The sequence below is a fragment of the Typopeltis vanoorti genome, chromosome 17 (assembly GCF_054136105.1).
Source record: "Typopeltis vanoorti isolate ZY-2024b chromosome 17, IOZ_Tvanoo_1.0, whole genome shotgun sequence".
In the NCBI taxonomy this organism is placed as follows: Eukaryota; Metazoa; Arthropoda; class Arachnida; order Uropygi; family Thelyphonidae; genus Typopeltis; species Typopeltis vanoorti.
Window position 1 is genome coordinate 21335888 of NC_143565.1, and position 16822 is coordinate 21352709.

Here is a 16822-nt window from a genome sequence, read left to right on the forward strand (position 1 = left end):
GAATCGAGAAATATGAATGCATCTCTAATAAATTCATGTTATTTTTTAAAATCATGTAAAATGATAATGCCAAAATCACCGTAGATACAGTGATAAACACACTAATAAACTATTGAACAGTCCAAATGAAATCTCTAACATAGTGTTATAATTATTATGACCAACTATTTTTCGCACAGTACCTATCATACCTTACCTTAAACTCATTCATTTTCAAAACACTCAACTATCTGTGGCAATTCATTCCAGTCATTGACCGTTCACCAATCAAAAAATCTAGTCTTTGCACCCTTAGTAACCAGACACAATTTCAAGAGATGACACCAAGTTCTCTCCCTACTCATGTACTGAAAAATTTCTTTTACATCTATGTTATAGAATCTTTTAGTAACCTGTAGGCCTGGTTGGTTGAGTGATTAGTCTATATAATCCCTAACCAAGAGGCTATGGGTTCAAATCCCACAATGGATATGATGTTTATAACTGTCTTTAGGTTATAGATGAATTTCATTGTCTAGTATCAGACCATTGCACTCCTTACTGGAGGCCTGAAGTGGCTTTAGAGATCAAAAGTTCCATTTTGGTCTCTAAAGCAGGGTTTCCAGACTATGCAAACAAATTTTTAAAAATAAAAAATATATAAAATTAATTTTTTAAAAAAATAGAAAAAATCCTTACTCTACCCATAGTGCAAATGTACTATAGGCAGAGCCCATCAAATGCAAATTCTTACCAAGTGCAAAAAAATATACTCACCAAATTCCCCTACCCCTTTTTTAATGCTAGGTTTAATAAATCAAGGAATCCATAAAGTGATTAAGGGTGTTATCTTCTTTGGCTTTATTCCCACTCAAGTAGGATTGCTGCAGCAGATCAACCTTCTCCACTCAGTTCTGTCCCAGGCCATTTTCTCCTGTCTGAGGTCAGGAAAAAATGCCATTGTTGTCCTGGTGGATTCATCTCCAGCATTCTCCTTCCCACATAGCTTTTATCTCACCACATAACATGACCAAACTACCTCAACCTTAATTCCCTAATCTTTCCAGATACTTTTACCTTCACTGTTCCCCTGATTAGTGAGTTTCTGATCTTGTCCAATCGTGTTACACCGCTCGCAAGTCTTAGCATTCTCATTTCTTCCTTTTAACTTGCTCGATACCACTTCTGAATCATGCAAGACGCATGAAACCTTTTTTTTCCAACTTATCCACCATGACTGGATCCTCCTATTGAGTTCTGAGTCCGGGTATCCATCACTTTAATCACTATACTGTGATTAAATAAAATTTAATCACAGTATTATTATTATTATTTGACACCTCCAGTGAGTCCAAAGACTCATCGAGGGGGCACCTACTCTACAACTCTCCGTCTCCACCACTCAACCTCATCCACACCAACGCCATTTATTGTCCGCCACCACCACTAGTATTTTCACAGACAGTCACAAACATTCATGCCCACGGCAGGATTTGAACCCGCAGCGCTTTGGCTGGAGAGCAGATATGCTAACCACTCGGCCAACCAGGCTGGCATATATTACTGAATCATTTAAATTAAATCTTCTTTTCTGTTAGTCTGCAACTGCTCATCAGCTAACAAAATCTATTTGCCATAGGCGAGTGGGTGAGTGTATTTGTCAAGCTCTAACTACAGGTTCACAAAAAACTTTCATGACAACCCATTCCCCATTCATTCACAACTCACCAAGCAAAAAAAAAAAAAAAAAAAAAAAAAAAAAAAAAAAAAAAAAAAAACCCAGTCCTCGCATCCCTGCTAACCACAGCTTTATTCAATTTCCAGGGATGACCTCTTGTTCTGCACCTTCTAGCAAGCAAGCACTGAAACATTTCCCCTATATCAATCCCACAAAAACCTTTAATCCTGAGCACAGTAATCCAGATGTGGACATATCAAGGTCTCATAAAGAGAAATAACTTCCTATACAACAACACACACTAACAAGTAGAGAGTGTTCAATAGTCAAGTAATCTTATTACCTTAAAACTTTAACTCTGTTTACCACCATCCTTAAATCCATAGTTTCGTCTATTTCCTGGAGTACAGTTCCATCAATGCAATACACAGCTGCAATTGATTTATTCTAAAATGCATAACCTTACATTTCTCTCCACAGTAAACAGATATTCATTATCTTTTGCCCATACTCACAGCTTATTTTAATCATAATGCAAGCTCTCCACATCACCTTGATTAACCATTACTCTACCTCATTTTGTTTCAACAGCAAACAACTGAATATTTCCTACATCATTTATATACAAATTAAACAGTAGTGGTTCTAGCATAGAACCTTGTGATGCACCACACATCATCTGCTTTTGCCTGGATTCTGCTCCTCCTATACCACTTTTTGATATCTGTCCAGCAGCCACCCTCTTATCCACATAACCAGTGTCATATCTATCTCCATTTACTCTATGCATAAGAGAGTTCCATAAGATAGCTTGTCAAATGACTTCGTAAAATCCAGCAGAATTATCATGTAGTCATTTCCTTTATCCAACTTAGCTGTAACTCTATTGTGAAAAGTTAGTAAATTACTAAGGCACAATTGAGCCTTCACAAAACCATGTTGTCCCTCATAGAATATCATATTCTTATCCACTTGTTTTTGAATTTTTGACTAATTTTTCATCATCATCAAATTCCTGCCATGTACTATTAAGGGGTGTACAGGATATGATAATACTACATGAAAAATTTACATCATTACTAACTTCCTATCTACAATTTTCCTCCAAATCAGTCTGTTACTTGTCAAGACTCCAACATTATCAGATCTTAAATTAAGGAGATAAAAAAAAAAAAAAATAGCCATTTGGCTTTTCATCTTAGTTATTATCAGATCTTATATTTCTATCGTCTAAGGCACATTGTACCATATCAATCCACTTATATCTTGGTCTTCCTCTGGGTCGTTTTCTGCCAACCCGGCAGAGAACACTTGTTTTGCTAATCTTTCCTCACCCATTCTGTTTAAGTAACCATACCACCTGAGATTAGCTCTGCTAATGCATTCCTGGATGCTGACAATATCAAGTTGTTTCCTAATATCCTCGTTTTTAATATGATATTGCCATTGATGCCATCTGTTCATGCCTCTAATCTTTCTCAGGACTCTCATATCTGCGGTCTCTAGTCTTTGGTCAAGTGCTTTACTTCTGATCCAGCTCTCAGATCCATAAGTTAAAATTGGCTTGAATACTGTCTTGTATACATCTAATTTAGTGTTTTGACTAATATCTCTCTTATTCCATATGAATTTATTCAATTGACTTCCTACCATACCAGCTTTGTTGATTCTGTTGTCTATATTTCCATATTTAATTTACCGTCTTCACTAAAAATCGTGCCTAAGTAGCTGAAATGTTTTACTTGTTCCACAGGTTCTCCGTTCACAACACAGTTGACATTTTCAACAATTCTGCCTATTTTCATTGTCTTTGTCTTTTTATTGCTGACCTTCATACCATATCTATTACAACAGTTATTTAATTTAGTCAGGGAATCTTGCAGACATAGCGGATTTATTTAGAAGTATAACATCTTCCGCATAAAGCAAAGAGCTGACATTAACATCTCCAATTTTGATATCATGTGAATAATATAAACAGAATAACATAATATAAGAATGAGCTGTGAACATTGGTTTCCTGTAAACTGTAGTTGTAAGAGTATTTGTAGTTGTAATACTCTTACAACTACAGTTTACAGGAAACCAACATTCACAGGTCGTTATAATCGTAAAGAATCAGCCCATCATCCTTGTCAAAAACCAGGAATCATAAAATATCTAATCAGAAGAGCCAAAACTAATTGTTCTACTTCTAATTTTCTATAGAAAGAACTTTCTACTATCCACATGAAACTCAATGGCTTTTCCGAAAAGAGTACTCAAAATCTTCCCGACAAAACAACAAAGATTCAATACGTCGAGTTCCAATTCCAAACATCTCCGGGATTTCAGAACCTATCGCAAGAATTACGAAGAAATATGAGTAACAGCTAAGTATGACCTATTAACAAATTATCGTCCCATTTTCCTTCTCCTAAAGACAAACACTCAACTATGTCTCTTCCTGGAGTTTATCAAATTCCTTGCAACTGTGATCTTTCCTATTTTGGGCAAACTGGATGTTCTCTTGAAAAAAGAATCCAAGAACATCAATCCTCCATTCATCACAACAAACCTGAAAAATCTGGATTGGCTCCGCATGGGATTGAAACTAACCACAACATCCTTTGGTCAAAAACTCGCCTCTTACATAGATCCCGTTATAAATTTCAACGTTTATTCAAAGAAAGCGTAGAGGCCTTACTCCATCATCCTAACCTGAATCGGAATGACTGTATATCTATATCAAAAATCTGGGAAAGTCTAATCATGATAACTCATTAATTCATATCTTTATTTCAATCATGTCTCTGCTTAAAAATATTCCCTTTAATACTTAGTGATATAACATCACTCAGCTTGTTCTATTTTTAAATGATCTATTGTTAGTATTCCACCTTGTATTTTTATTTTTAAACTGTTCTTGTAGTGCCACTGAAGATGATCTGCTATTTCCAGACCGAAATATCTGGTTAATTAAATATCTTTCTTGTGTTTATGTGCATATATTATTCAGTCCTTATGTCACAAGTATCCTTAAAACATCAAATTTGATATCATGTTTAATACCACTTTTCTTAAATAATGTGATCCATATAGAAAATGAATAACAGAGGGGATAATGTACATCCTTTTTTCTCACTCCAGATTTAACATTAAACCATCTCTCCGTACTTCCTTCAATTCTAACTGCTGACTTACAACTCAAATACAGACTAAGTATTGCTTGATATAATGCCCCATTGACACCAATAAATGTAGCATATTGAATAGCTTCTCTCTTGGAACCTTGTCATATGCCTTTTGCAGATCGACAAAACTTGAATACAGATCTTTGTTATATTCCCATAAAGTGAAGATCTGATCCTGACAGCATCTATTTGGCCTGAATCCAGCTTGTTCTTCACCAAGCTTTTCTTCCACAATTCTCAACTGTTTCTCAAGTATACTGGCATAAATCTTAGGTAAATCTCAGAAACACTCAGTAGGGAAATAATTCTCACATTCAGTTTAATTTCCCTTTTTATATATGGGTACTATGAGAGCTCTACTGCAATGATCGGGAATTCGTCCCTCTGTCCAGGACTTCTGAACTATGCAGTGCAGCCACTGTAAGACTTTTATACCACCATACTTGGGTATTTCTGGTAGAATATCATCTACTCCTGCTGCCTTTCCACATTTCAAGAATTTGATGGCGTTTTCTATTTCAAGTAAGGATATGTATTCCTGACTGTATGCCTGTCGAGTGTTTTTTTTTACCACCGTACTATCACTGCTTGTTTCATTTAGCAATTTTTCGAAGTAATTACTCCATACTTCAAGGATATCTTTTTCTCCGGTTTTCATGTCACCTTTATCATCTCTAACTCCTTTTACAGCACTCTTTCCTTCATTTCTAAGCTTCTTCAACAACCTCCAGAATATTTGGCCACCTTCTTGATATTTATTTTCTATAATAAATTTAGTTTAATCCTTTATCCAAGTGTGTAAACAAAGTTTGCGCCTGAAAGTATCTTCAGGACTGGGGTAAAGTGGTACAACACCAGGTAACTCCTTGCAAAGGTGGAGCAAGCTACCAACACTCCTATCTCAGTATCTCCCATAATGCAAAACACATCTCCTTGCAGATATGTATAATGTTATGCATTAAGGGAAGGGCTAAAAATAAACTTTCAACTTCTTTCTCTAAATCCAGAGTAATTTAATAAAAAAAAAAAGGTGGCACACCATTTGGTGGCTCCTATAGGAGGAGGTGACCTTGCTAATGCTTCTGCCTGGTATCTCCACTTGGGCCTGGCTCCCACTGAAGAGACTTCAATAAAGGTCGAAACTAGTCTGGGTAGTGGCCCTTCCCTTAATGCATAACATTATACATATCCACAAGGAGATGTGTTTTGCATTATGGGAGATACTGAGATAGGAGTGTTGGTAGCTTGCTCCACCTTTGCAAGGAGTTGCCCAGTGTTGTACCACTTTACCCCAGTCCTGAAGATACTTTCAGGTGCAAACTTTATTTGCACACACTTGGATAAAGGATTAAACTAAATTTATTATAGTCTGACCAAGTGAAAAATAAATTTTCAACAATTTATTTTCTATGTTCTTCCCAAAGTCCTCCCATGACTTTTGTTTAGCTAATTTCACAAAGTGTTTAGCTTCCTTACATTTGTATCTGCATTCTCTAAGAGCACAAGCCAACTTATTTGCCAGGAATTTTTTATATGCTTTCTTCTTTTCCTTCACTGCCTCTTTAACTTCCTGTGTTCACCAGGGAGTTCTGATTTTTCTATCTCCTTGCAGACAACCTTACCACATGCCTCTCTGGCTGAATCAATGAGGGTTTTCTTCAAGGTTTGCCACTGAATCTCCAAGGTTTGCTTCCTGTTCTCAAACTCTTTCATTTTTTCTTGAATAATGTTTGTATATTTTTGTTCTACAGTTCACATTTGAGAGCTGCTCAACTCTTATTCGCGTTAAAACTTTCTTACATGTTATTCTTTTCAATATGAAATTCAATTTTATCCTGCTCAAGACTAAATAGTGATCACTTCCAATTTCAAATCCTCTGTACACTTTGGTGTCCTGCACCAGGGAAAAAACATCGCTATCAACAATAACATAGTCAATGAGACTTTTTTTATTCCTTGCCTCTTCTCTCCATGTGAATTTGTGCACATTTTTATGTTGGAACATGGTGTTAGTAATAACCAGGCCATGTCCTGAGCAGAATTCCAACAGGTATTTGCCATTATTATTAGCTTTGCTCTTTTCTCCAAATTTTCCCAAAATCAATTTCTACAGGTTTGGGAAAAGTGTTTTGCAAAGTATGCTCCCTGCTGTAAGATGAAAAACTCATGTGATAGGTTGTTGCAAATGTTCAAAAGCTGATAGCAAACTTATCCACCAGCCATCCTCTAATCCATATCACCAGCTTGAGATCCATACCCATTTGCTCTAATTGATGGAACAGAGTTCCATGTTGAATCTTATCAAATGCCTTTGCAAAGTCCAGCAGTACTCCAAAGTTACTGATTGGTCTATAATTTGATACTGCAGTCTTAGAACCTCCCTCATGAAAGGAATTATTTGACTTCTTTCCAATCCCAATTAGAGGTGTGGTGAGTGAAAAGGTGCACAAATTTGTTTTCTGGATGGTAGAATGAGCAGGGTGATTGAAGCATTGGATAAGAGGAGTATGCAAGCAAACGAGTTGGTATGGTAGTTAAAAATAATTTGACTGGTAACAAGGAGAATGTAAGGATATCAGAGAACTGTTAACAATGTGGTAGGTAAGGTAGTCAGCATGTTACCCAGGTATGATAATAGGCTGAGCAAAGCAAAGATTATGAATGGTATGCCAGCAGAGTTGTATGAGGAGAAAGGGGTTCACATTTTGTGAATGTGTGGGATGAATTTGAAGGGAGAATAGAGATGTATAAAAGAGATGGGTTACATTTAAATGGATTTGGTGCGAGTCATTTGGAGAAATTGTTGTTGCAAGAGAAAGCAAGAAGAGTTGTGGAAGAGCAGGAGAGTAAGGTAGGCAAGTTTGCATATGAAGAAGTGAATGGCACAAGTGAAGAGAACGAGAGGGAGACACTACATGAAAAGTGTAGGTGATGGTTTCGTGAGTAGATTTGCAAGTGTGCAAGAAAGGATTAAGATAGTCAAGGATGTGAGGGTGATGCTTAGGTCTGGAAAGGAGTGATGACAGCAAGGAATGGACAGGGGGAGAGTGTGGTGGAGTCTTATCCAAGAAATAGGGCCAGCTGGACTTGCTATAGAAACAGAAATGAACTAGTGTGTATGTTTACAAATGCAAGAAGTATTTAAAACAAGAGGAATGAAATTGTAACACTGATAGAGTTCATTCTCCCAAAAAATGTTGGAATAAGTGAAACTTGGTTGAACAGGATATCATTCTGAAAGGAATACAGATGAAGGGATATGTAAGTCTATCATGAAGAAAGACATGGCAAAAAAAGGAGGAGTTGTGCCCGTGTAGGGTGAAGATGTGTAGGGCAAATAGTAACAATAGTTTTCAAGCAGTATGGTGTGAAGTGGAGGTGGACAGGATGAAATGTTTAGTAGGGTGTTGCTATAGACAAGGTAATGTGGAAGGTAATGGGAAGGAAATGTTCAGGCAAAGTGGTCTGGCTATTAAAAAAAGGGATATCATTATGGACAATTTCAATTATGGTAACATAGACTGGAATGAAGAGACAGCATTTGGAACCAAAGAGAATGAATTTCTTGAGTTTTTGAGGGACAACTATTTTAAGCAGTACATACATGTAGATCAAAGATATCGGATTTGATTATTTCATCAGAAGATATTATTGTAAATGAAGTGTCACATTTTCCTCCAGTTGGTGAAAGTGACCATGAACTGATCACTTGGATGGCGGCAAGCCATATCAGAACTTTTGTGAGAAAGGATTATATGTGGAAGTATAAGGGAGAGAATTATGACAAATTCAGGAGGCAGCTTGCAGTGATAGCATGAAATGAAAACTTGGATGGGAAGGAAATCAATGCTGCTTGGTCTCTATTCAAGAACAATCTGGTGAGTGAAAAGGTGCAGAAGATTTGTTTTCTGGATGTTAGAATGAAGGCAATTGAAGCACTGGGCAAGTGCTTCAATCTTACGACTATATTGATCAAAAGTGATCAACATATTCATAAGCAGTAAAAAGTGCAAGCAAGAAGGGTGACTAGTATGATAGGGAATTAGCCAAAACAGGCCAAAATATACACAAAAGAGTTTTTTCGTTATGTAGCAAATAAGAACAAAAATTGCTATGGTAGAATGACTTTAAACAATGCTCATGGTAGGAAGGTGACTAAACCAAAAGAAACAGTTGAGTTGCAGAGTGATCACTTTGCAAAGGTGTATCATCCAGATGGTGATTTTATAGTTGCTGATATTACAGAGATGCATATCAATCTTAAGGTAGATGAACATCTACCTCAAGGACTTATTTGCATTTCATAATAAAGTAACAGCAAAATTAGATAAAGATAATAGCTACACCACGACACTGCTCGACTTTGCCAAGGCATTTCACAGAATACCACATGGAAAACTATTACAAAAACTGGAGCAAATGGGAATGGATATGAGGGACTGACAAACAGACAGGAGTGGAATCTAGGAGAATGATCGTGCCGAGTGGAGTACCTCAGGGTTCAGTACTAGTACCGCTACTCTTTAATTTGTATATCAATGACATAGGGAAAGATTTAAGAGGAGATATTCAATTGTCTGCTGATGATGCAAAACTGGGGAGAGCAACAGTTGATAATGGTGATGTAGATATCCTGCAGGATGATTTAAATAAACTGGCATTGTGAGCAAAGAATAATGATTATCAATTTAATGTTGCAAAATGTAAGGTTATGCTTGGTTGAAAAGGTTGCATATGGCATATCATATTGATCATATTGGATTGCAGCTAATTGATGAGGAATTTATTATTCCTCTTTATGAGGCTATGATTTTCAGCCACATCTTCATTAGTGCACACAGATTCGGTCACCTGGGTTTCTTGTGACCAGGAGGTGGTAGACAGGATTCAGAGACGCGTGACTGAGATGGTGACAGGTCTGTGGAATACTCCCTACGAGGTAGGTTGAAGGTTTGTTGGTTACAAAGTTTCGTTGATAGGGCAGAAAAGAGGGGGACATTATAGAAACTTTTAAGATGTTAAAGCAGGTTTATAAAATTGATGAAAGTAAAATTTTTCTCAATATATATGATAAATAGAGAACTAGAGGCTATCCATGGAAGTTGTGTAAGAGTATGGTTATGGTGTGTGGAGCAGATGTTTTACATGGAAAGTGGTGAGTGAATGGAATGGATTGCCAGGATTGGTTGCAATTTTCCCCGACGGTGAATGGATTCAAGGAGAGGTATGATAGGCTTTGTGTGTATAATGGTTAATTTGGGTCTCCCACGATGAGTCTCCAGACTCCATGGAGATGCCATAAAATAATAAAAATAATATCCTCTCTCATACTGAATTTATCACTAGTTAAGTCATTGGTATCTACCACAATTATGACCTCTTTTGTTTTTCTTTTCTGTTTTTCAATTCCTTGCATTATATATTTAATTTTTGCTCTAGAAAAAACTTGACATTATAAACAGCTTATCAATGGCATGTTTTATGATAGAGTCACCATACCAAATAACACCTTTTTTTTTACAATCAACCTTACTTACCAGATTTTCATTATTACACACCAACTTACCTGATTCCATGCTTTGTTGTTTTCCAGTTTGCTGCTGAACCTTTTTATTCTTCCTTTGTTCTACTAAATGCCACTTGACTTTCTGTAATTCCCTCATAGTCTTTCTAATAATCTGCTTTAACCTAGCCATTTTGGAGTTAAATTATTTTCAATATTGTCTTTAGTGGAGAAAACCTTCTTGTTCACTACTTCACTGTTCTTGTTAGCATTCCATTTCTTCTGTGTTTTTGGTGCCATTTTACAGCTGTATTTAATATTATAATATCACAATTAAAATGCTAGAAAGAAACTAAATACCCTAGAAACATGAAAATCTACTCTGATATTCTGTAAAATACAATAAAACAGATAAAAATCACCAATTTTACACGAGGGCTAAATTACACAGACCACTCACCAATAATAAGCAAAAGCAATACACTATATAATAATACGGGTGCTTAAGGGTCAAAGCTATATAATTGAGAGGAGACCTCATTATAGCCTTTAAAGGAACGTGGAAAACTGATCAGAGATTCTGACCAAATGTCCAATCCTCACTTTCTCGTGGTGCACTCTGTTAGGTATCTACTTGGATACTGAACAAACAAGGATGGGCTGGCAATTTGAGATTTAGCCAACCAAATTGTATTCTTATTGGCATAATAAACAAAAATAAAAATGATGATACAACATGACAGAATTTCATGCTGGCTGGGACATCACCCGGTTAAACAAGGCTCCCCATTGTTTTTGCCAGGGAACCAGGGAAAACAATGAAAAGTCAGCTACTGGAACAAATCATAAAACCCACCCCAACTCAGCATCACCAGAGTTCAAGATCGGTATTATCAACATAAGAAGCATGAATTGGCAAAGAAATGAAGCTAGCTGAGGAACTGGATAAGTACCAGATCAACATAATAGGGGTGACTGAAACAAATAAGGCAAAAATTGGCGAGATCTTTCTGAGCAATAAATACAAAATGTTATATTCAGGCAATGACAATCAAGGAAAAGGAGTAGCCATGGTATTCAACACGAAATACGAGGCTAATCTTCTTGAATGGCAGGCAGTCTCAAGTACAGTGATGTGATCAAAATGGGGAACTGGACAATGAGACTTATTTGTGCCTATGGTCCCATAGAAAGTTCTACTAAGTTAGAATTGGAGGAATTTTTTGAGGCTTTAGAGGAAGCAACTGACACAATGAAAAAGGAAAAGTTGGTACTTGGTGGGGATCTAAATAGCAGAGTAGGAAATGATTGTCAGGCATACAAAAATATATTGGGAAAATTTGGAGAAAAGAGCAAAGCTAATAATAATGGTAAATACTTGTTGGATTTCTACTCAGGACATGGACTGGTTATTACTAACACAATGTTCCAACATAAAACTGTGCACAAATTCACATGGAGAGAAGAGACAAGGAATAAGAAGAGTCTCAATGATTATGTTATTGTTGATAATGATGTTTTCTCCCTGGTGCAGGACACCAGAGTGTACAGAGGATTTGAAATTGGAAGTGATCCCCATTTAGTCTTGAACAGGATGAAATTGACTACGATAAAGAACCAAGAGACTATTTTTCCAGCAACATAAAGTAAGTTAAGAGGGATATGATGGAAGTGATGACTTACGCTTGGACTCGCCGATAGTTCTTTGGCACGAAACTCTTAGATTTCGATCTCAGAGTTTCGTACCCGGCAGTAAAATAATACGGGATTTACTATCCCCCTTAAGGATAAAACTGAATTTCATATTGAAAAGAAGAACATGTAAGAAAGTTTTAAAGCGAATAAAAGTTGAGCAACTCTCAAATGTGAACTGTAGATTAAAATATGCAAACATGATTGAAGAAAAAATGAAAGAGTTTGAGAACAGGAATCAAACCTTGGAGATTCGGTGGCAAGTCCTGAAGAATACACTGTTTGATTCAACCAGAGAGGCATGTGGTGAGGCTGCAAAAATCAGAACTCCATGGTGGACACAGGAAGTTAAAGAGGCAGTGAAAGAAAAGAAGAAAGCATATCAAAAGTTCCTAGCACACAAGTCAGTTTGTGCTCTTAGAGAATACAGAGACAAATTTAAGAAAGCTAACCACTGTGTAAAACTAGTGTTAAACAAAAGTCATGGGAGGACTTTGGTAAGAACATAGAAAATAAATATCAAGAAGGTGGCAAGATATTCTGAAGGTTGTTGAAGAAGCTCAGAAATGGAGAAAGAGTGGTGTAAAAGAAATTAGAGATGATACAGTTGACATGAAAACAAAAGAAAAAGATATCCTTGAAGTATGAAGTAATTACTTTGAAAAATTGCTAAATGAAACAAGCAGTGATAGCCCAGGGGTAAAAAAACACTCAACAGCACGCAGTCAGGAAAACATATCTATACTTGAAGTAGAAAAAGCCAACAAAAGCCTGAAATGTGGAAAGGCAACAGGAGTAAATGATATTCAATCAGAAATGTTCCAATATGGAGGTATAAAAGTCTTACAGTGAATGCGCTGTATAGTTCAGAAGACCTGGACATAGGGATGAATTCCGGATGATCTCTCATAGTACCCATATATAAAGAGGGAAATAAAACTGAATGTGAGAATTACAGGGGTATTTCTCTACTGAATGTTCCAGGTAAGATTTATGCAAGTATACTTGAGAAGGATTGCAGAAGAAAAGCTTAGTGAAGAACAAGCTGGATTCAGGCCAAATAGACTGTTGGAATCAGATTTTCACTTTACGATAGATAGTTGAGAAATACAACAAAGATCTGTATTTAAGTTTTGTAGATCTGGAAAAGGCATATGACAAGGTGCCGAGAGAGAAGCTATTCGAAACGTTACAGTTATATGGTGTCAATGGTGCATTATATCAAGCAATACTTCGTCATTGAGTTGTAAGTCAGCAGTTAGAATTGAAGGAAGTACTGGGAGATGGTTTAATGCTAAATCTGGAGTGAGACAAGGATGTACATTAGCCCTCTGTTATTCATTATCTACGTGGATCATATTATGAAAGAAAGTGGTATTAAACCTGATATCAAAATTGGAGATGTTGATGTCAGCTCTTTGCTTTATGCGGATGATGTTATACTTCTAAATAAATCAGCTACAAGTCTGCAAGACTCTCTGACTAAATTGAATAGCTGTTGTAATAGATAGGGTATGAAGGTCAGCAATAAAAAGACAAAGACAATGAAAATAGGCAGAGTCATTGAAAATGTCAACTGTGTTGTGAATGGAGAACCTGTGGAACAAGTGAAACATTTCAGCTACTCAGGCACGATTTTGGTGAAGATGTTAAATTAAATATGGAAATAGACAACAAAATCAACAAAGCTGGTATGGCAGAAAGTCAACTGAATAAATTTATATGGAATAAGAGAGAAATTAGTCAAAATACTAAATTAGCTGTATACAAGAAAGTGTTCAAACCAATTTTAACTTATGGATCTGAGAGCTGGGTCAGAAGTAAAACACTTGACCAAAGACTAGAGACTGCAGATATGAGAATCCTGAGAAAGATTAGTTTTTAATATGATATTGCCATTGATGGCAGTGGCATCAATGGGAATATCATATTAAAAATGAGGATATTAGGAAAGAATTGACATTGTCAGCATCCTGGAATGCGTTAGCAGAGCTAATTTCAGGTGGTATGGTCACTTAAACAGAATGGGCAAGGAAAGATTAGCAAAACAAGTGTTCTCCACCAAGTTAGCAGGAAAAAGACCCAAAGGAAGACCAAGATATAGGTGGATTGATATGGTAAAAAAGTGCCTTAGAAGATACAAATATAATATCTGATAATGTTGGGGTCTTGACAGGTAACAGACTGATTTGGAGGAAAATTGTAGATAGGAAGTTAGTAATGATGTAATTTTTCGTGTAGTACTATCATATCATGTACACCCCCTTGATGGTATATAGCAGTAATTTGATGATAATCTCCAGCAGTGTTCCAAATATCTTTTAAATGATTCTAAAAGATTAAAATTTTTTTAAATTTAATTAAAGCAAGTTCTCTAACATGGTAATTTGTTTCATATTCATAATGAATGCTTATCACCGTGTAATCTTTAAAGAAAGAGTTAAGGTTTAGTGTATAATAAGGAGAAAGGAAAGAAATGACAAATGTGCATTTAATTAAAATAGAATTAATAAAAATTGGACACGAGAAAGACTATTCACTTTCACGAAAATTTATTTTTGTTGTCATTTTTAGTTCAGTTTGTGGGTATTCGTGTTTTTTATTTTATTTTAATTAATGTTTTTCTCCCTTCCACTTTTTCCTGTTTTTTTCTCCCCAAGGACTCATTAAACCATAATCCATTTATCAACTGAAGCCATATCAGGAACTTCAGGCAGTTTCATTTATTTTTTTATAAAGAACCAATTAGGTTGATTAATGATTCCTACAGTTTCAATGATTCAATCTACTCACTATCACAAAGACATTCAATTTTTGCTGAGCATGTACTTTAGATATTTAATGACAACTGTTTGGCAGAATAAACATTTGCAATATTTCTACTTTCTTCTAAACCTCATAAGGACACACGCAAAACTGGTCTTTCAGAGTTAAAACTTGAAACTAGAATTTTTTTTCCTTCATTCTCCCTTTTCTGCTGTTTTTGGTACAACTTCCTTCATGTATAAGTATGTTTCTCCTCTTCCCTCCAACGCCGTCCACCAGGTGCACTACCAGCATTATAGGTAGATGAAAAACCTTTCATGTTGGGATTTAGTAATTATTAAGAAGTCATTAGTAGAAATTACTAATTTGTTAGTCATTTCTATCTTTAGTCAACTCTTACTACAGCAAACTCGTGTGAACTACAGGAACAGTTTGTTATGGATAGTTGCTACAGTAAATTTCTTTTAGCAGCATTGTACCTATGGTTTGATGGATTTCAGTGGGACTTCCCTACGATTCATTATGGTGAGAGAGAGTTTGTTATCGTGATGTTTGCTACACTGTTGACTCTTAGTCATTATTACATTCAGTGACTCAACTGTAACAGAAATCTAAATGCTTTAGATTCCTATTAGTAAGAAATTCTATTTATATTCATTTTCAAACATTATTTCAAGTTTAGTCACTCAGAAATTATTACATAACAGTTTACTATACATGCATACAAACCATCTTAAGTAAGAGTATACAATCTGAATTTTTCAAAAAATTACAAATCCTCTTCAAAGAGAGAGAGAGAGAATAACAAAAACTCACCTTCTTCAGCCAAATTTTTGTTAATGACAAGTTTTCCATGGCGTAAATAATTTAAAACTGGTCCAAAGTATGTAGCATCTCGATCAATGAGGTATGCTCCTGTTTCATCCTATCAAGAAAAAATGACTTAAGCATACCAAATCTTTAAAATCATCTTTTACTGAAGGCAATCATTAAAATAATTCATTAACATTAAAGATTTATTTTCTAAAAGCAAAGCAACTTTTCATTTTTCTGGTTTCTTACGAATTCACAAGGAAAACAAACATGAAACTACCAATATGAAATAATTAATGTGAATCAGTACTTCAGTAGGTCTCAAGTATGGCTCTTTTTCCAGTGGGCATCTAGTGATTTTTTGGGAGGGAGAACTGAAGAAATTAAACACTACATATATTGTAACTGGGGGGGGGGGGGTCACAAAGGATAATGGAAAATAACTTTTGACAGCACTAGATTAAAAATGTTGAAACCATTGCAACAGGTTGTCCAAATGACAGAAGGCCTTTACTCTGCTTTTTTATTATTTTCCTTTTAAATTTATAGATAAAACCAAATGCATGGCACAAGAAAACTTTAGATCCCTTGTATCATGACAATAATCAAATCCAGTCCTAATTATGATTAGAGCTGTGGTATTCCAAGATCTTAGCCTGAACCTATGTCACCACTATTGCTGTATTAAAATCATTAAAAGATAATATGAATTGTTCTCTAACTATGTTATAAAAATATAGGATATAGCTTTGATATGATGATGATGATTTATCCCTTCAGTCGCTTTCCAACCCTAGGTGACCTTGGCAAGAATTCTTACCCAAAAAGTGTTTCTGATGAGATTTTTTACACGGTAGTTCACCATTGCTTTCCCCCAACCTCCCATTTTATCAAGGCTCGGGACAGGATATAGCTGATGAATCAGACCTATGGCAGAAGCATATGTAATCATGACTGTAATCCATGTGTGTTCATAACGGCCTATGTTATAAAAATATTATTATTATTATTTAAATTAAGGGAATTCACCGAAATGAAGCCTATTGGCTCTTTATATCTAAGTAAATTATTATTATTATTATTTGACACCTTCAGGGAGTCCAAAGACTCATCGAGGAAGGGCATCTACTCTACAACTCTACGTCTCACTACTCCACCAACCTTCATCATGTAACACGAATGCCATCTACCACCGCTCATTACCACCACTATTATTTT

At 35.8% G+C, this 16822-nt stretch overlaps 1 protein-coding gene across 1 annotated transcript in view; it reads right to left on the reverse strand.

Annotated features, from left to right (window-relative positions):
• The window catches only part of inc (BTB/POZ domain-containing protein inc), a 90556-nt gene that overhangs the window by 37977 nt on the left and 35757 nt on the right, over positions 1-16822 (reverse strand). The window contains exon 2 of the mRNA XM_090407611.1: positions 15608-15716. Within this exon, the coding sequence (XP_090263737.1) occupies positions 15608-15716 (109 nt within the window). The remainder of the gene's footprint in view (positions 1-15607; positions 15717-16822) is intronic.